The 20,680-nt window shown below is 42.2% G+C and overlaps 1 protein-coding gene across 1 annotated transcript; it reads right to left on the minus strand.

Annotated features, from left to right (window-relative positions):
* Positions 1-7,982: 7,982 nt before the first annotated feature.
* Positions 7,983-12,299, minus strand: LOC149199110 (uncharacterized). Its single transcript, XM_089400462.1, has 2 exons — positions 11,394-12,299; positions 7,983-11,144 (listed from the first exon to the last, which is right to left on the minus strand). Exons 1-2 carry the CDS (start codon positions 12,297-12,299, stop codon positions 7,983-7,985), a joined length of 4,068 nt encoding a protein of 1,355 aa, XP_089256588.1.
* Positions 12,300-20,680: the final 8,381 nt, after the last annotated feature.

Below are 20,680 nucleotides of genomic sequence, written 5' to 3' on the forward strand. Positions count from 1 at the left end.
ATCACTCTGGGTGTGACAGCGATCTTAGGCTTACATGGACCATTTTGTTTTTTGTTTTCTGCTTGTTGTTTCTTGTCCTCTTTTTCTTTATCATTTTTTCCACCTCCCTCCCTCCTATTATTTTGCTCTTGTGTATTGTTGTTATCTCGTTTCCCTCCTCCTAAGAGACCTTTATTAACCTCCAGTGTTTTCTTGCCTCAACTGGAGACTTCCTGACTGTAGGAGGGAGTTGAGCTCCCCCCTTTACACCCCTCCATGGTGTTCAATGCCTGATTAATTTTGTAAACCCTAGCTCTTATCAGTCACCACCTCTCAAGGAAACTCAAAGTTTCAAAACCATGACCTCTTTGGAGTTTTTAAAACTTCACTTCCCACCTGCGATATTCTTACCAATGCTTCTAATACACATTTTTCTCAACTTCACAAACATTTTCAATAGCTTTGCAATACGGGATTTCTTTCCCGAATTCCAGAAAATGATTCATCATGCCATGATACATTATTTTTTGCTTCATAATTGTTACAGGGAAAAGTTTCTATGCAGAACTACTAATCCCACTAAGGTGTGGTAGCTACCTTAGAAACAAACAAAGTAAAACTACTTTCATTTTCCTTTATGAAAGATAGATGAGAGAAGAATAAAGGAGACCAACCTCTGTCTTGCACTTGGTTCCTTGCTCGGTTCCTCTCTCTTCTGATAGTCCTTTGCTACTTGCTTTCTCGTATACCCAGCTTCACAGAGTACCTGTAGAATCAAAGTAGCATAACACTATACAAGAACATGGATCTATTATCATAAACAATCTAGGATCAGATGTAAATTGACCATACAAATGCACAAAATATAGATGACACAAGAGTATGGAGGAAAACTTGAATAGCTTTATTGATAATAAAGAAAGAGCCAAGAGAGTTACAACCAGTTGTTCTGACCCAGCATCATCCTCTCAGCAAGTAAGCCCTTCTTCACCTCATGCAAAACTTAGATCACCCAACACTATGATGTTACCTCAAGAAACCAACAGCAACTCCTTACAAGATGCAAAATTCCAGCCTCTGGATCTCTGGGATGAGGGATCCATATCTAGATATCTGTAAGGGAGATGATTCAGCTTGTGATTTGATTAGTGTCCTTCCTCTAATAGTTCTTGCTTCCACTTGGAGATTGATGATCTCTTACTCATCCTTGGTCGAATTCAGAGAGGCAAGTATCACAGGAGAAGTTTCTGGAAGATTCCATGCTTCTCCACCTCGTGGATTGACACTGCCATTTGTCTCTTCTCGCCCATCACACCCCATAGAAGGGATTTTTGAAATGAAACGCACCCACTGAGTGTACTTAGGTGAGATGCAACGCACTTTACCTATGGAGCAGGTGAAATGATCCTGTTTTGACCAATTCTGAGTAGTTTTTCATGGAGAACTTCTGGGAGAAGCTGTAATCAGTTGACCTTGTTCCTTTAGGGTTTGGAACAACAATTTTAGGGACTTAGGAGCCCTTGGTTTATGGAAATTTTATGCTTGGGGTTGTAGTGCCCAAAAATGTCTATAACAGTTGCCTCCTAAAGCATGAGGTCCTTAATCTTTTTTGATGTCGAGTGAAATGCTTTATCATGAGGATCCGAAGTTCTTTCAAGCTGAGAGGAGACCTGTAATAAGATACAATACAATACATTATCTTCATAATATTTTCATGATCTAGCTGAGGCGGGCATTCCCATGCTCAGCTTTATAAATTCAATTTCATGTACATAGGACAGACAATCGTCTAAGTGTAGACTGATGATTCTAGTAAAGCCATCATCCCTTTGATTAGATGATTATCTGTGCAGCAATGATGTACATTTGATGTCTTTATTTTCCTGAATATATATCGCAGCCCAGATGGATGAAACTAGACCCAGGGTCTTCAATCTCGTTCGATCTTCACTCAAAGTACAAGTCGATCCATGTGAGAGATTTTATGGAGTCGAACATGGAAAGACATCACCTGATTACCAGCCAATGATGTAAGCTGTTAACAGATGCGAGAGGAATCACCGATAAAAATAATGACCCTCAAGGTACTGTAGTACAATTCACGTGGCGTGAATAAAGGACTTGGCATCGAACACCACGCAAAGTCTTTTGGTCGAAGGCCATTGATGTAAACCTTTCGCCGGAATTGAGAAACTTGCCATTGAGGCATGCAAGCTTCAAAGTAATGAAAGGGGTGTTCCTAGATCGACTTCTTGGATAATGAGCTGATGTCGACAAGAAGCAATTTGTCATAGGAGGGCCTTAATGAATCCCACATTGGTGACACGGAACGGAGCAAATGATTTTAATGGAGGTGAAAACGGTCTGGTGATATAAGGTTCAGGGTGGTGGTCATGAAAGAATGGAGCGTAAATGTATTGCAGCGGGTGAGACACAGGTGAATTCTCTGAGTGACTTCTCTTGAACATATCGGCGACACTGACATGATGGATTGGTATCATTAACCCCAAATGTAGATGGTGTGATGTGACCATGGTGATGTGACTGGTGAATGAAACAACCCAACCCGACTTGGATGCGGAGTGAAAGTGTCATGTTCAAGAGCGACTTGCTACCAACAAAGTTTCTTCAAGTTTTCTTCCCAATTTTTCCCCAGTCATTGCTAACCAGTACCTCTTTATTTTTTTCAAGCTTGAGGAGGATAACATATGCTTGTTCTATAATTTTCCCTTCAGCCAAACCCATCGCTATGTTTTAACGAGCCTAGCGATAGTGAAACTCGTTCTTGTCTGCTATGGACAAGTTTGTCGCTATTAGGTTTTTAATGAGTTTAACGACAAAGATAACTCGGTCCTTTTCAATTTTAGAGAGTCTGAAAAGGGACGTAAAGGAAACTCCAAAAATCCTTTTTCGTCATCTAATCCTTTAAGTCCAAAAAAGTATAAAATAATACAGAAGGGATTAATTTTCGATACTTTTAACGAGCCTAACAAAACAAGCTCTCGATCTTTTTGTGTAATAATCCCTCAGGTCCAAAAAGATTAAAATCTAAAGGAGGGATAGCACTTCCAGTCACTTTAACGAGCTGGAGAGGCCAATGGCTCGGCAATCTTTTCATATTTTAGGAGTCAGTTGAAAAGAGCTTAAAGGAGACTCGTCTTTGAGGAATGAATAAAATTGGGTAGCAACTGATTCCAGGTAAGGTTTGGAATTTTCCAATCACGTCAGTGTTACAAGGATGGCTAATAGGATCACTCTTCGCAGCTGTTCCTCAAAAGGGGTAAAAAATCAAATGGAGGTGAATGATCGGCCAATGCAAAGTGGAGGTGATTTTGAGAAAACGACCGAGGCTTTAAAGGCTGACGTACTACATTCACGATGGTTATTTACCGTAAATTGGTTCATTTTTTTTATTGATCTTAAACACTAGGGGAAACATTTGCTCATGACTTATGTTTATTTTTTAACGAGCTTGAACTATGTCCTAAAACTGCTTGATTAATCCAGTCATATAATAAGAATGTTTCATTTAAAACGTCAATTTTTCAAATCTTTGCCCCACATCCTTTCTTTATGCAAGTTAGGAAACGACCAATCCAAAAAAAAAGATAAATGATCGCTCTTCGCTTGCATGCCAAAAGGTTTGCATGCCCCCAGGTATAAAATAGAGTTTCAAAGTCACCTCTTATTCTACTGACAAAACATTTGTTTTATCAGGAAAGGTCTACCTCTTACAGGTTACCAAAGATTGTTCTATTCACACCGCAAACAAAACACTTCTTCGGCGATGTCTACCGAAATAGACAAAGGCGAGTGGCGCAGACGCGTCCACCCACATAACTTTGACAAGGGAATCTTATTCCAGTCCAACCCCCTTTTCCAATCACGGACAGGAGTATCAGACTAGTCATATAACTCTCGCGGAAATCTACCCTATACCCGAAGTTTTCCTGCCGAAGCAGACCAGGGTGCATGCCCCCTGGGTTTCATTCACACCCCCGAATCACTCGTGCTCATCGGGCGGAGGAACTGGGGATTGATGAGACATTCCTTGCATGAAAAGACCATTTATGGATGGTATATGACTATTTTCCATGTGCGAACCGGGAAATGAAAGCTGGTCTACGAGCTTGACCACTCTTCCTTCGTGCGGAAAAAACATTACTCTAAAGAATGAGGAGACAATGGCTCCCATGAAATACATATAGTCTCGCCCAAGGAGTAGATTATAATCTAGGGGTCCTTGGACTACCATTATGTTCATTTGAATGGTTTTCCTTCTCAATATTATGGGCACATTGGGAAGGATCCCCAACGGTCGACTGGTTCCTTTGTCAAAGCCTGTTAGATTTCTCATCTCAGGCAAAAGCGATGGCGAACCAAGTGCTTTCCAAGCAGTCGAGGAAAGGATACTCACAGATGCCCCTTCATCTATGATAGTACCGGCCATGACCATTTTGTATATTTGAGTAATGATTCGAAACAGTACATTATCCGGTAAACGAGGTCTACCTAGTTGGTTCCAATCGAAGGAAACAACTAGGTTGCTTGGAGGTGGGACCGAATAGACGGTCGGGTACGACTCTAATGAACTTCCTTCCTGCGGTAAAGGAATGGGTATATTTCCCCCATTTTCATCGGAGTCTGTGCTTACGAAAAGAATTTGGACAGTGTCATCCTTGTTCTCTTCGATGACTGTATTATCTGAAGATGGAACCTCTGAAGGTAAGACCGGGTCAATTGCCGCCTCGACCCTTTGACTTTCGTCTGGTGTGGATTCAGACGGTTTATCTTTAATGATAGATGCTTTGGCCGACTACCTGGGTGGGTCAGCCGAATTTTCAACTAATGACGGACTCGGCAAGAGTTTCTTATATCCAGGAGGAAGTCGTAACGGTGAAACCAGACGATCGTCCAAAATTCTTTTAGCCTCATCTAAGAAGGGACAACGGTGGACGGCGTGATCGCCTTCACACAGTTTACAATGAAATCTATATTTTCCTTTTTGTCTAGGGGCTTCACTTTCACTAGTCGACGGTGTGCTTTCAACATGATCATCAGAGGTTGACGACACCAGATTGTGCAAACGAGGAGACCAGTCCCTTAAGATCTGAGGGATGCAGGGACAATCTCTGTGATAGTCGTCCCCTTTGCAAATGACACATGGTGATTTAGGCCTGGTTGGTGTAGTGTGTGGATTTTCGCTAGACGACACTTGCTTGCCCCCTTTCACCTTTGGCTCCTTCTTCTTCTTCTCTTTCTTCTTCTTTTCCTTCTTCTTCTCAGGTACTTGATTTTTGGCTTTACCAGCCCCATCAAGCGAAGAGGAAGGAGGAGAGGAAGAATTGGATGAAGTAGAGGGTTGGGGGGTAACTCTAGAATCGTCTAGTTGCTGACTCGATTGTTCAGGAATTGCGGTGTTCTGAACGACAGAGGTTGAGAAGAGCCATACAAGCAAGCCTATTTTCAATCCTAGAAGCGACAATGTGGCCATATGGGGCACACCAACATCTCCCCAAAAGGAGAAGGGACTAGGATTCCCTCCAAGGGGAATTCCTTGGTTGGTGGACTCCATTTTCTCAACCTAAGACCAACGTAGGAAATGTGATGATTATTCCATTTAAAATAAATTTTTAGACACTTTGACACAACTTGTTTTTTCAATTTTGAAGAGTCGAGAAAAAACAAAAGATGACTCTAGTCACCTTCGATTTTTAATGAGCCTGAAGTGACAAGTGCTCAGATGGACCTTTTCCATTAAGGAGTCTGAAAAGGAACGAAAGGGACTGCTCTGGAAATCTAGGTAGAGGGATTACCAAACCAATCGCAAAACTGCAGAATACTTTTTACAGTACGGCAGTCAATCTTCCCAAATGTTGTTTTCAGTGCATTGCGATCGATAGGGCGGCAGACACGGCTTCCTATGGATAAAGGATAAAGCCTATTGTTGTCTCCCAAAATATACTCGACGGTACGTGGGAGCACAAGTCCGTATTGGCACTTGTCGTCTCAAAGTGGAGGAATCACCCAACCAACAATGAAAGCAACAGTTACCAGGTTTTACGACGCCTGAACACGTCTCTAGCCTAGACTTCTAGATGTTGTGTGTTAGGTTCCAAAGCGTTGTTAGATTCATTAAATTTATTTTATAGTTGATCTTGCTTAAGAAATTTTCCTTTTAGGTTCAGCGCGTGATGTATATATACAATTCCTAAAATGCAATCTAAGATGATAAACAATCGTTTTATCTTCTTTATTCCATGAAAATCCTAGCTACTAAGGAAAGAGAGACAATATTCTTTCAACAAAGAGCAAAGAGCACACACTATATGCATTGTCCTAAATCAAAACCAATCAAACAATCTAAATGAAAATGCACATGCTTGTATTTTTTTTCAGCCTTCTTAATATGTGAATGATAAAAAGAAAGCTGATGTGCAAATCTGAATTATTTTCAAAGCGACAATTTTTTTTTTTTTTCTCTGTAAAAACTAGCTAAGCATTATATTATATGTACAAGAAAAATTACAAACTGCATGACATGCCTTCCAGGGCCTGAAGAGTCACCCTGGGAATCCTGACTGTAGACCTTACAGCTCCCTCGCAGGGGCAGCTTCGCCAAAACCAAACAGAATTATCCATGAGAACAAAAGCTCCCACACAGGGGCAGCACCGAACCATATTCTCAAAACAGTAGCCAGATTTATCAAATTCCCTGAAGACCAGACACATGACTGCCCACGCAGGGGCTAACAGCTAAGATAGACTGACCCCTATACCAGACAGATGTAAACATGACTGAGTCACTGGTGTCAGTTATCAAATTCGACTTCCCAGAGTTAAGGCTTGACCATAGACTTGACCATAGACTCAACAGAATTAAACATGACAGAGATAGAAGAAGCAAATGCCAGTAGACATGACCCAATAACAAAATCAAGACATTACCCGCCGCTGCGTTAATCTTGGAGACGAGCTGAAGATGGAAGGAGGGCCGCGAGGTGTGCATCCGCCTCTTCACAGAGGCTCGTGTCTTCAACCACATAAGCCCACCCATCGCCTTCTGCGCGTCCTTCCCACATTTTCCGCCATTTTTCCTCGTCCACACCTGGGGGGGGTGGCCCCACTGGAGGAAAGCGGTCTTGCAAGCTTGTTTCCCCCAAGCTTCCAGCTTCAGACGCTGGAGGCACCACAGCGGTTTCCTTTCCGGTAGTCGATTGTTCTCCGAGGTCAATTTCCTTGCCCGGGCCTTCCAATTGCTTCTCCTGCGGGTCCTGGGGGTTTTCATCCTCACCGCCTTCCGGAATTTTGGTAAACAGGATTGAGATGTGGGCATTAACGCCTGCGTTGTCCTCAGTGCTTGGCAGGGTGAATACCACAGAGCCAAAGGAAGGAAGCTCCGGTTTCCCTTCACTGGAACTCCCGACCTCCACAAATTGTCTAATGGGTAGCGGGGTTGCTCGAGCTCTCCTGTGACAATAGCAGCAGCAGCAGTGGTGATGCTCATCTGCTGCAGGGGTTCGTGAGGAGGACCCTCTCGATGGACCCCTTCTGCATGGCTGTCGTTCTCGAAATTTAACCATGGTAAGTCTAATGCTTCCTCTGTATGCTCGAGGGTGAGCTTGAAATTGGTAGCAGAAGCAATTTCCTTCCAATTCGCTCTCAGTTGCCCAGCTTTCACCTTGGCTTCCTTCCCTTGAAAACCGACAATTCCATTTCCAGAATTGTCGCGGCAAATTCGCAAATTGCCGTCTCCTTCCAACCCAGCAACCCGAATGGCGGCAAAGACTAATTTCCAGGCCACCGGGTAATGAAAACGTCCTCGACCGAAGCTCGCTGTGCTTCCGCGTCCACCAACTCTCCTCAGACCAGAATACCCTGCTCGACCCATCAAGCCTGTAATATTCTTCTCCATTCCCTCGTTGCAGGCGCTCATTAACTCCGCCCTGCTCCTCCATCTACCTCTCCTCTCCGGCATTGAATGCATTAACAGTTTGGGGGGCTCAATTGCCATAAGACGGCCTTCTTCGGGGAGCCGTGGGATTTACACGAGGCAGCCCATGCGTAGCATGTGGCATGCCCGTCCTTCTTGATTCGACACCCGCATCCGGGGTTTCATTGTCCCTGAGGATGAGACTCTCACATTCCTGCTTGAGTTGATTGCTGGGAATGATGTTCAGGTGTCCCTCAATGAAGGGCTGGTCTGAGTCTACCCCTATATTAGCAAGAAGATCGGCTATCTTATTACCCTCTCTTTTAGTGTGATGAAAAGAGATGGCATTGTAGTTGCGTATTTCCTCAGCCATGCAGCTGAGCCTGGCCTCCAATCTCCAGCTATTGGCTACCTTCCTGGCTTGCGACCCACTCTGAATGCGAGTGGCCATGTTTATGAGAATTTGAGAGTCTCCTTCCACAATTAACGGTTGAAGATTGTGTCGTCTAGCTGTAAGTAATCCTTGCCACATACCCTCCAGCTCTGCTGAGTTGTTGGTGTCCCAGCCTAGGTTGCCAAAGTAAATCTGTTGCAGGATTCCTTGGTGATCCCTGATGATTCCTCCAAATCCTGCAGTACCCGGATTACCTTTAGAAGCTCCATCAAAGTTGAGCTTGTATGAGTGCATAGGTGGAGCTTCCCAGTTTCCATCCTCCTTGCCTTTGCAATTTGTTGTCTGCTGTGTGGTTGGTTCCTGTGGCATTTGCAATCCCCAGTTGTTTAAGATATTTTTCTCATTGTCTTCAGTGGGGAGATCCTGTTGAGTCCAAGTCTTTAATAGCATGGTTTCTTGGATGTTGGCATGCACTCTGTTCCATATGTCCTCCTTATTCGAACTAAGGTTTTTGAATATGCGCCTATTCCTTTCCTTCCAAATGTTCCACAGCAGAATACCTGGAATTATGTTCCATAGGTGGTTGAGCAGCCCATTGTTGTAGGGGCTTTTCGGCCATTGCCGTATGGTTTTTATTATGCTTCCCGCCTCTCTGCATCGTCTTTGACTCCTGAATTCCACCTTCTCCCAAATTTGAGTTGCAAGCGGACAAGTATCCAGTAGATGCTGCAGGGTTTCTTCATTCTGATGGCAGTTGTGGCATAACGAAGGTCCTTGGAAGTTGCGCTTCTGCAGTTTATCCCATGTAAGAATCTTTTTATGCCCCACCATCCAAAGAAAGTGAGTTATTTTGGGCCAAGTCTTGAAGCTCCATATTCTTGCCCAGAGAGGATCCGGGATGGTGGTGGTACCTTCTAAAAGGTTATAGGCTTCAGAAGTGGAGTAAGAACCTTTGGGAAGATAGCCCCATCTGAGTATGTCCTCACTATTGTTGTACCTGATGCTCCTCTTTTTTAATTCACTGTCAAGAGCTGCTGCTTCCTGGGTATTGCTGGTGTTGGATATATGATTACTTGATTGCCATTTCCTGAAGCTCGTTCCCGAATCCGGACTCCAAAATTGATGAACTTTAGCTTGCTGCTGCTCTTGTCGGCCTGGGATTAAGGTTGCTGGAAGAACAGCTGAGAGTTTAGGAAGCTGATTCCAAGCGTCGTTCCAGAATCTGGCACTATGTCCATTTCTTATTTCCCAGAAGCTGTGTTTCTGAACCAGCTGGTGATGAAGTTTTGCCGCATTCCAAATGAGTGAACCTGTGCTTGTAGGTGTAAATCTAATAAGCTCTGCTTGGGGCATGTTGTTGGTGTATTTGGCTATCCATACTTTGGCCCATGGTTTGTCCGGATTTGTCAGCCATTGCCACCAAATTTTGGCGGTCATGATGATGTTACTGTGCTCAGGATCTCGGATACCAATACCGCCTTTGTGCTTGGGTTTGCAGGTAGTGTCCCATTTTACTAGTGCCCACTTGCGATTAGTGGCTGAACTTCCCCAAAGAAAGTTGCGCTGCAGGTTTCTTAGACTTTTTAAAACCCACTTTGGAGCGGTTAGGATGGAAAACAGATAGAGGGGCATGGCTTGAAGGATGGATTTTAGGAGCACAGCCCTACTTGCCAGGTTAAGGGAGCGGTGTGTCCATAGGTTTAGTTTGAATTCCAATTTTTCAATAAGCCCACGCCAAGCTGGTTGCTTTATGGCTGAAGCAGTGAGAGGCGCCCCTAGGTATGTGGAGGGGAGAGAAGCAGATTGAAAACCCAATATGCGAGAGACAGCCCGTTTTACAGAGGGTGGGGTGTGGAAGAAAAAAATGTGGGATTTGGTATTATTGATCTGGGTTCCTGAGGCTCTAGAGAAGTCATTGAGCAAGGATTTCAGACAAGAGGCTTCCTGAGCAGAGGGATATCCATAAAGCATAGTGTCATCTACAAATTGCTGATGGGAGGAGGCTGGGGAGTTATGAATGGAGATTCCCCGAAGTTGATTAGATTGCAGAGCCTGCTTGATATGCCTTCCTAAACCTTCCGCCATGATCACAAATAAGAAGGGGGATAAGGGATCCCCTTGCCTAATGCCCCTGGAGGGTTTAAAGGGACGAGAGGGCAGCCCATTGACAAGGATGGAGAAGTGGGAGGAGGAGATGAGGCTCATTATCCATCTTACCCAGGTGGCACTAAAGCCAAAGGCTCTCAGCATGCTCTGTATATAGGGCCAACTGAGTTTGTCAAAGGCTTTTGAGAGGTCGAGCTTGAGTAACATGCCCGCTTGTTTATCCAGCTTAAGCGAGTGAATGATCTCATGGGAGAGAATTATACCATCCATGATCTGCCTGCCCTCCACATAGCCAGACTGCTCCGGTGATATGATCTGAGGAAGAAGGGGCTTGAGTCTGTTGGCTATGACTTTGGAAATGACTTTGTAGAGAACATTGCAGAGGGCAATGGGCCTAAATTTGTCAGGGGTGGTGGGGTTCTCTTCTTTGGGAATGAGAGTAATGAAGGTGGAGTTAAGTGAGGGTAACAGCCAACGAAGGGCCCTAGATTCCTCTACTATTTGCCAGATCTCTTCCTTAATCATATCCCAGAAAGCATGGAAAAAATTACTGGTAAAGCCATCAGGGCCAGGAGCCTTACCTTCTTTAAGCTGCGCCATTGCTTCATCCACCTCTTGGCTTAGAATAGGGCTCATGAGCAAGTCGTTTTGCTCATCTGTTATTATCCTGGGAATGTTGCCGGTGATTTTCTCAATAGCTGCCCTCCGATCCATTATTTGCTCTTGGTGAACCTGTTGGAAGTGATTAAGGAGGATTTCCTCTATTTTCTCATGCTCCTCCTCTTTCCCTCCTTCCTGGTTTTTGATGAAGGAAATCTTGTTGTGCATTCTTCTTTGCACTGTGGTGTTATGAAAGAATTTGGTGTTGCGTTCCCCTTCTCTGAGCCATCTGATCCGCGATTTCTGTCTCCAATAGATTTCTTCTTGCTTCCTTCTTTCTTCTAGCTGATTGTGAATATGCTTTTCTTGTTCCAATGTTGCCTCTGTGTGCCCTGTGTTGATAACTATCTGATGGAGTAGCTTGAGCTCCTGATTGAGTTGCTGTTGGGCTTCAAAAATATTCCCAAAGGTCTCCCTATTCCAGCGTTTGAGGTGGCCTTTTAAGTATCTTAACTTCTGTTGAAGTTGGAACATTTTGGTGCCTTCTGGAGGAACAAAGGAGGCCCAAATAGATTTGACGAAGTCCTTGAATGCCGGGTGAGATAGCCAAAAGCTTTCAAATCGAAATGGCTTCCTGGTGCTGTTCCCTGGTCGTTGCCATTGCAGGGCTATTGGCCAGTGGTCCGACCCTGAGTGAGCCAGGATCTCCGCAGTGAAATCCCCTCCAATGTGCACTGCGTTGTCCGAAATCAAAAATCGGTCCAGCTTGGAAGCAATCTGATGTTTCCCCTTTCTGTGATTGCTCCAAGTGTAAGTTCCATTGCAGAAGGGCAGGTCGATGAGTGAGGCGTTTAGTATGAAATCCTTGAAGTGTTCTACTTCAGGTTCCATTCTAGTTCTTCCTCCTGTTTTGTCCTCGATCTTGGTGATCATGTTGAAGTCCCCCGCTACAATCCAGAGTGGGTACTGTCTGTAGATATTAAGCTCCTCGATGGTGTCCAGAAGCGCTTTTTTACTGCCTCCATCCTGTGGGAAATAGACATTGGAAAGGTTTCCATGTACCTTTGTGCCTAGAATGTGAAAGGCAGCTTGTATGAGATGGTGTGAAGCATGGAAGTCAGTGAGCGCTATGGTTTGAGTGTTCCAAGCTATAGCAAGCCCTCCCGAAGCTCCGGTTGCGTCCACGGCCACTGAGTGGCAGCCTGGCCAGGCCTTTGAGAGTATTTGTCCCAGAGTTATGCTGTTGCATTTAGTTTCTTGGAAAAAACATATTTGCGGTTTCTCCATCTTGATCATGTTTTTGAGCATTCTGTATTTTGCTGGGCCGTTGAGCCCTCTAAGGTTCCAAGAGATGAGCTTCATTGATAACTGGGTTGAGAGGGACTGAAGTACTTCGTAAGCTGCGCATAGTGGCCTGAATCCACTAGGACTTTGCCAACCTCTATTGTTCGTTGAAGAACGGTTTTCCTTCCCCTTTTTTTGAAGTCTTTTGGACGTAGTCTACCATCCCAGGTGCTTCCAGCTTGAATTCCTAGCTGATGTTGTTGGTAGACTTTGGAGATGACTATTTCTAACTTTTCTAAATCAGTTGCAGCTATGGTTTCATAAGCTTCTTTCCTGCATGCCAACTCTAGCTCATTTATATCCAGCCCTTGAAGGTCTACAGTGTCGGCCTCTTCATCCATTATCTCAACAGCATTGGTGTCTTCCTGAGTGGTCTCTGAAATCTGGGTGTCCTTCAATCTCCCATCTATCTCCATGTTCTTGGGGGTGTTCACAGGGTTCTCCTGGTTCCTGGTTAGAATGGTCGGGATTATAATGGGGGATTTCGAGTTGGGAGGGGGGCTGGAAGGGGGGGGGCGGCTTGAGGAGGATGGGAGATCTGATTTGCTGGGATTTTCCAGAGGCTGGTCTTCCGGAATGTCACTGAGGGTTTGAAAGCTGTTCTTGGACGCTTGATCTTTGAAGTTACTCTGCTGAGACTTTTGCCCATTGGCATTTTTCCTGTGCGAGCGCCTTCTGCTAGTTACTTTGGTGAACCCGTCTTGATTGGGCTTGGCTGAGGGGTTCTGAGACAGATCTGGGGCATTTAGAGGACAATCCCTAAATAAGTGCCCAAGAGCATGGCATCTCCTACACCGGAAGGGCACATGCTCATAGTCCAAGGGCTGGACCCATTCTTCATCCCAATGGGAGAGCGTTATCGACTCTGGTAGCGCTTCATTCAGCCTTATGAAAACGCATATGCGGGCATATGATATGAATCTGCGTGATTTGGTTTCCTCAGCTGTTCTGATGTATTCTCCCACGCCATTTCCTATTCTCCGGAGGGAGTCTTCATCCCAATATTCATCAGGGAGTCCATATAGACGAATCCATACTGGTGCCCAGGTTAGGTCTTCCTTGTCTGGGTTGAATCTGGGCTTCCAGTCTCGCATGTACAGACCCGCTGCATTGAAGAAGTGTGGGCCTGTTCCTAGTACTCTGAGTTTGTCTTCAACACAGTAGAAAATGACTGTAAAAAAGCCCTTTGGTCCTAGTTGCAGCAGGACATCCCCTTTCGGTTTCCATTTGGCAGCTATCCAGCCATAAAGGGCTTTTTCCGTAGGCCAGAAGCCTATAAATTTCCCTATTATGGCATGTTCCTTCATGAACTCAATTCTGGCGTTTACCAGGTGACCTTGAAGTTCGATTCTTGGCCTTTCTGCAGCTACAGGTTTGCAGGTTGCTGAGGTGACTTTTGGCGTTTCCTCCTTGTCTTTTTTCCCTTTGTCCTGCGGTCCGATGTCCTGGCCGTGCGGATCTTCCGATTTTTTGTTCTCTTGCTGCGTTGAACCATCTCTATTCAGGATCTCCCTGTTGATCGATCCGAAGAGGAGGTCATTATCCTGCTCCTGCTGCATTGGGGAGGGCCCTGACGCCCCCCCCTGCGTTGTCTCCATGGCGCCTGACTGGCGCAGTACTGGTGCTCTGTTCTCTCAGAGCTTAGATTAGGTATGGTTGCAGGGTCTTCGGTCGGCTGTTTGCGCCGTCACGGGTTGCAGAGAAACCCTAATCGTCTCTTGCAGAGCTCCCGTCTCTTGCAGAGAAACCCTAATATTTGATCTATCTTTTTCAAAGCGACAATTACTAACAAGCTTCTTTTCAAAATCAAAATGAAGACAATGACAACACTTTGCGATTTGGAAATGAAAACTTGATTTCGACACTAGGAAAACTACTAATTCAGATCAAATACAATAGTAACAGGGTAATCAACTATCAAGAGCAATCAGACTCTCTACTATGACTGAAAACAACACTTGCGACACTTTCAAATCAAGAAACGGCAGTACAATTACGTTACTTATTTGCAAAGGAGAACTGAAAAATGACTTAAAAAATACACAAAAACATTTACAGTTCTTTGCACAATGGAGGCAGAATAACAGCAAGGAAAGGGGTTTCAAACAGAGGTGTACTGACTACAGGCAGCAAAACTCATGGATAGAACTGAAAAGAATGAACACAGAAACCAAAATTTAGGAACAAGGCCTTGTCTGTTCAGCACACCTGTAACACAGTGAAACTGAAATGCAACACACCTTCTACACTTAGGAAGTGTGCTGAATTTGAGATTCATAGAATAGATAGTGTGCTGGACCAGGGACGAGACTTTGCTTAGGTTCCAGGTCACAGTTTGCAGTTCAGTTCAGGGATTTTGGCCGAGCAAGTGGTAATCAGTAAATCAACAACAAGGTCAGGTCTAAGGAGGTTACTAGAGCCACCACAAGGGCAATTAGAGAGTTTGTAAATCAGTTGTTTAATTCATAAACAAAACCCGGAGATTGACTGAAGCGGCATTTATCTACTTTGCATTTGCATAGCAAATGCAGTTCGAAAGCTACCTAGCTCGACTTCAGGCTTCGTCTGTAAGTTTCTAAAGTAAATAAATGTAGATAAACAATCAATCTAGTCGCTCCCCAGTGCAGTTGCCATTTTGTTACAGGGAAAAGTGTCTATGCAGAACTGCTAATCCCACTAAGGTGTGGTAGCTACCTTAGAAACAAACAAAGTAAAACTACTTTCGTTTTCCTTTATGAAATATAGATGAGAGAAGAATAAAGGAGACCAACCTCTGTCTTGTGCTTGGTTCCTTGCTCGGTTCCTCTCTCTTCTGATAGTCCTTTGCTACTTGCTTTCTCGTATACCCAGCTTCACAGAGTACCTGTAGAATCAAAGCAGCATAACACTATACAAGAACATGGATCTATTATCATAAACAATCTAGGATCAGATGTAAATTGACCATATAAATGCACAAAATATAGATGACACAAGAGTATGGAGGAAAACTTGAATAGCTTTATTGATAATAAAGAAAGAGCCAAGAGAGTTACAACCAGTTGTTCTGACCCAGTATCATCCTCTCAGCAAGTAAGCCCTTCTTCACCTCATGCAAAACTTAGATCACCCAACACTATGATGTTACCTCGAGAAACCAACAACAATTCCTTACAAGATGCAAAATTCTAGCCTCTGGATCTCTGGGATGAGGGATCCATATATAGATATCTGTAAGGGAGATGAGTCAGCTTGTGATTTGATTAGTGTCCTTCCTCTTATAGTTCTTGCTTCCACTTGGAGATTGATGATCTCTTACTCATCCTTGGTCGAATTCAGAGAGGCAAGTGTCACAGGAGAAGTTTCTGGAAGATTCCATGCTTCTCCACCTTGTGGATTGACATTGCCATCTGTCTCTTCTCGCCCGTCGCACCCCATAGAAGGGATTTTTGAAATGCAACACACCCACTGAGTGTACTTAGGTGAGATGCAATGCACTTTGCCTATGGAGCAGGTGAAATGATCCTGTTTTGACCAGTTCTGAGTGGTTTTTCATGGAGAACTTTTGGCAGAAGCTGTAATCAGTTGACCTTGTTCCTTTAGGGGTTGGAACAACACTTTTAGGGAATTAGGAGCCCTTGGTTTATGTACATTTTATGCTTGGGGTTGCAGTGCCCAAAAATTTCTATAACAATAATCCATTTCCCTCTAATTTTGACATCAAGATATGAAAACAAAAAACCATGATCAATATCAAAGTGACATCATGGAACTCAACATTTTGACTTCATCAGATAACTAAACATATCTAAATTGAAATGTTCTAAGCATAATTCCTTATTGAGCCAACATAATCATGACTCAATAGTGTACCATCAATGATAGAGTCATCTCATCAGAGTTTAGAAGCCAAATCACAACTATTATGAAAGTCATCATTATCATAGTATTAATACTTTCAACTAGGAGACAGGTGGAGCTCATATCAAGCTCATATCAAATCATGACTTCATCAAGCCAACAAGTTGCAATCATCCATGAAAATCAAGTCATTCTCATGATCATAACATAAGTCATTTATGTCGCTAGGTGCAGATGCATACACCAGTGATGAGTCATATAAATTCCACTTTCAACCAATGTGCTAGAAAATAAGGAGGCCAATTTCCAAATAAGTCATCATGCCCACATAGTATCGATATCAGGGAAAATCAATAATCATCAAATCAAATCACTAGATATCAGGTCTAGTCCAAATTTTATTAAAGAGAGATCAATAGTCAAAGAATTTCTCAATTATTAGTTATTATCAAACATTATGAAAAAACACTGTTCATATATATCAGTAAGCCAAATTATGTTGACCTCATGTAGCACAAACATAATGACATATCTATAAGTATGTCCTAGTCACCTGCAAACACAAGTTCCTAATGCATATTCATGTTATGGAAATCATTCAACCTTTTCTAGCTAACATATCTTGTTGTTATATCCAATACATTTGTGGTATTTCCATATTCCAAGTGACCATATAATTTCATGCACAAAACTTCATTAAATGATCGACAATTTAACTCAACAACTTTAGAAATCAGTTAACAATGGAAGAATATGTCAGAGACATCACCATTCAAAGTTCAAAAAGTTTCATAAAGCTTCATATGATGGTCAACAATAGTCAATCCTCTAGTCGATCTCTTCAAGTTGGCATGGAAGTGACTTTTGCTACATGGATGTTGTCTAGGCCTTGGCATGCGTGTGACTAGGGATGACATCTCCTAGATCTGTGACTACGACTGGAGAAAAAAACCCTAATTTTTGAAGGGGCTTCAGATCTAAGACCCTGTTGCAAATCAATATTGTCAGAAGCACATAAATCATATTTCAGTAGCATATAAAACAAATAGCATTTTCAGTCAAGTCACTCCATCAAGTTATTACATCCAGTTTAGCCATTTGCCAACAAGACTAGGTAGTAAGATATCTGGAATAGCAATCTTACACTTATACCTCTCAGATGCACTTCATGATCAATGATATTAGATTAGGTCATTCAAGAAATCTTTATCAAAACAATAGGAGTTTCAAACATTCTTTCCACATGCTTATCATAAGCATTACCAAAAGACTCATGTTTAGGAGTCAATAAATGTCCTTCTATATGAAATCCATCATGGAAAGTATCAAGAGTATCATTGTCTAGAGCCAAGGAGTTATCCTTCTTTAAGATCAAGATTCCAATGGATAGATCATAGATATTAGCCAAGTGTATCATTGTATCAACACTAGATAGCCTCTTAGAATTCAATAGGAATAAAAATTTTCAATATCATGTGCATATTTTCATCATAGGAAATGTAGATCGAAGTCACTTTCATATGCATGTATGAGCCAATAAAGAAAGAGGCGTCCTCATCATACCTTAGGGTTTACCAAGCCAATAGATGATACCTTGAGGTATTCAAATACCTGAGCACCTTCTCATTAGACATAGGCCGCTTGAAGCACTTCATCATCTTTTCCATCAAGTACCTCATTATCTCTTTCTAGATCTGCATCTCAAGATGCTCCTCAAGAAGGATCTACACATCTCATCTCATCAAGGAGGTTAGAGACATCCATATACTCAAATACATGTACATGAAGTACAAGTAATAAACATAATCACCAGATCCATGAATCTATCAAATAAGAAGCATCATAAGTCAAGAAATACTTATCTTCAATGAGAGGTGATCCTCTCCCTCTTGAACCAATCTTCAAGAGCCATCAATGTCCATGGTCCATATACCAATGTTATCTTCAGGTATCCAACCAGATCTGCTAAGGATTGTCCCATCTAGGACTTCATCAAATCTCCCACAAGTGCTTGAGCCTTGAACATACTATACCTCATGAAGTTTCCATAAACCAAGGTTTTCTCTCCAACCCTGACATCATATAATCCATCAAACCCTAATCATAAAGTTGCATAGGGTTTTCTTCAAACCCTATAATTATTTTTGGGTCTCCACCATCCTCTTCTTGCTTCCATCAAAAGTGTCTCCATGGGGGTGATCTTCATGGCATTTCTTCAGCCCAACTCTGATACCATGTTAATTTTCTTAGGGCAACATTGTTATTTACCATGATAGTTTCATTTAATCATAAATACATTAATTTCACCTCATATTATTCAGATCTACACCATTATACATCATCATATGCAATAACATAGAAAGAAACAATATCACCATCATCATCAATGAAGCAGAACATAAAAAGGAACAGTAGAAGAAAGCATGCATGCATAGAGACACCAGGATTGGTCTGAGACTAGGGAAAAACCCACTATGGGGAAAACCCTTGCAAATATTCTTCTTCTTCTTAGATCATCATCAAAAGTTACAACAGAGAGTACAATGATTCATCACTTTATCTATGCAGCAAAAACAATAATGATATCTATGAAACAGATCTTAATCATGTTAGGGATTACAACCATTACACTGATGGAAGTGTTGGAAATATTGAGAAGGGGGGTGAATCAGTATTCCTTAGTAATTATCACTTTTAATATTTTCAGCGCAATAGTTAATCTTCAATTATTATTAATGTTTATGCAGTAATAACAGTAAATAAAATAACATAGTAGGCATAAGAATTTCGGGTGGAAAATCCCCTCCAAGTAACCATTGAACACGTTTCTAATAAATTCTTTAATCTTTAGCCCCAACTGAAATGAGAGCAACAACTTCCTAGAATTCTAGAAAAGAATTCTTCTCCAACTCCCAGTGGAAGGACAAACCAACATCCTGGTTTCTTCAGTAATCAACTAAATGGATGCCCCAACACCCTAGCAAGCCACAACTCGCCCTAGCACCACCCTACCACCCTGAAGTGTTCATAGGCCCCAACCTATAGGCGACTTCATTCACCTGCCTAACACCACCCTACCACCCTATAAAGACAAAAATTAAATAAAAAAGTGTGGACTCCCATATGAGGGACAATAATCCACGATACAATATGATTTACAATGATTTTGACTGAACACCCAATCACATTATGACCTGCAACCCCTCCATGACATCATCCCAACAGAGACTCACATACCTCCAAATAATTCCTTTTCAACTCTAGGCAGATTGACTCTTTTACAATAATGACTCTTCCAATGATGACACTTTTACAAATGACACTTTTACAACTTTACAATGATGACTCTTGGCCTTGACACTTCTTCACAATATATGAATGGTTGTCATGTCTTCAGAGGATGTCCCACTGCAATACTTCCTTTGATTTGATACTTCTTCTCTTGCATTCTTTCTTGAAGTTGTACTTGAATCTTCTTCTACCTGCATGCAAAATTTTCCCGGCGAAACCAATCCCAAAACAAAACAAAATACCTTTCAACTTACCTCTACCTGAAAAACACATGTAAGTGCATAATGATGAATAAATACAAATTAAAATTACAATGCATACCTGAAGTTTGCTTGTCACTTTTGTTGTTGACTTGTTGCAGTAGTAGAAAAGGATTCCCACTCTTGATATAGGCCTAGACTCTATGCAAGGCTATATCCAAAACTGACCTAAAGATATTTACGATAAAAACTGATGACAGACCCTAGAATTGTGATGGACCAAGTTCTAAGTACAACAACAAAGACCATTCCATCAATTATGAAAAGACAAGTAACATGAACTTACAGCATCATATAGATTTATCAAACTTGGTGTAGCATCAAGAATATGTAGCATAAAATGTGTAGTATCAAGAATAGGACATCCGAAAAATTAGTTTTTACATATAGAGGAATAGAGATATAACCAAGACAATGTATATACTTACGTTGTCATGCAAAAACATATTTCAGATATGATACTCAAAATTCAAATGTAAACACTAATCATACACATCTTGTTGTAGGATACTTACCCTTGATTGTTGATGTGTGGTCCTTACTGTAGTGATCCTTGAATGCATATTTGTTTCTTGCCTTCTAGGAGCTCTATATTGAATCTATTGTATCTATGTAATTTCGAATCTCCCGGATCTATACTTTTGTGAACCTGTGGTACCTCTTTGAGTCCACTTTCCAACCACATGGGTATGATCAAAATTGGATTCTTCAAGAAAGAGTTATGCCCAATCTCCCACGATGACCTGATTATATACTGGTTCAATAGAGAAAACTTGTACAAAGTGCCATGTGTCATTGTTGCAGCCTTAGGTCCTGAAAATGCTACTCAACAGACTATAGTCTATCCTCTTTCTACGACTATTTATGAAATTTGAATCCAATTCTCAAAGGGAAAGTTATGATCACATTCCCAACATCACATGTTTGACTTGG

Source organism: Pinus tabuliformis, chromosome 2_1 (genome assembly GCF_031772625.1).
Source record: "Pinus tabuliformis cultivar Carrire ecotype Pingquan chromosome 2_1, CPIR1, whole genome shotgun sequence".
In the NCBI taxonomy this organism is placed as follows: domain Eukaryota; kingdom Viridiplantae; phylum Streptophyta; class Pinopsida; order Pinales; family Pinaceae; genus Pinus; species Pinus tabuliformis.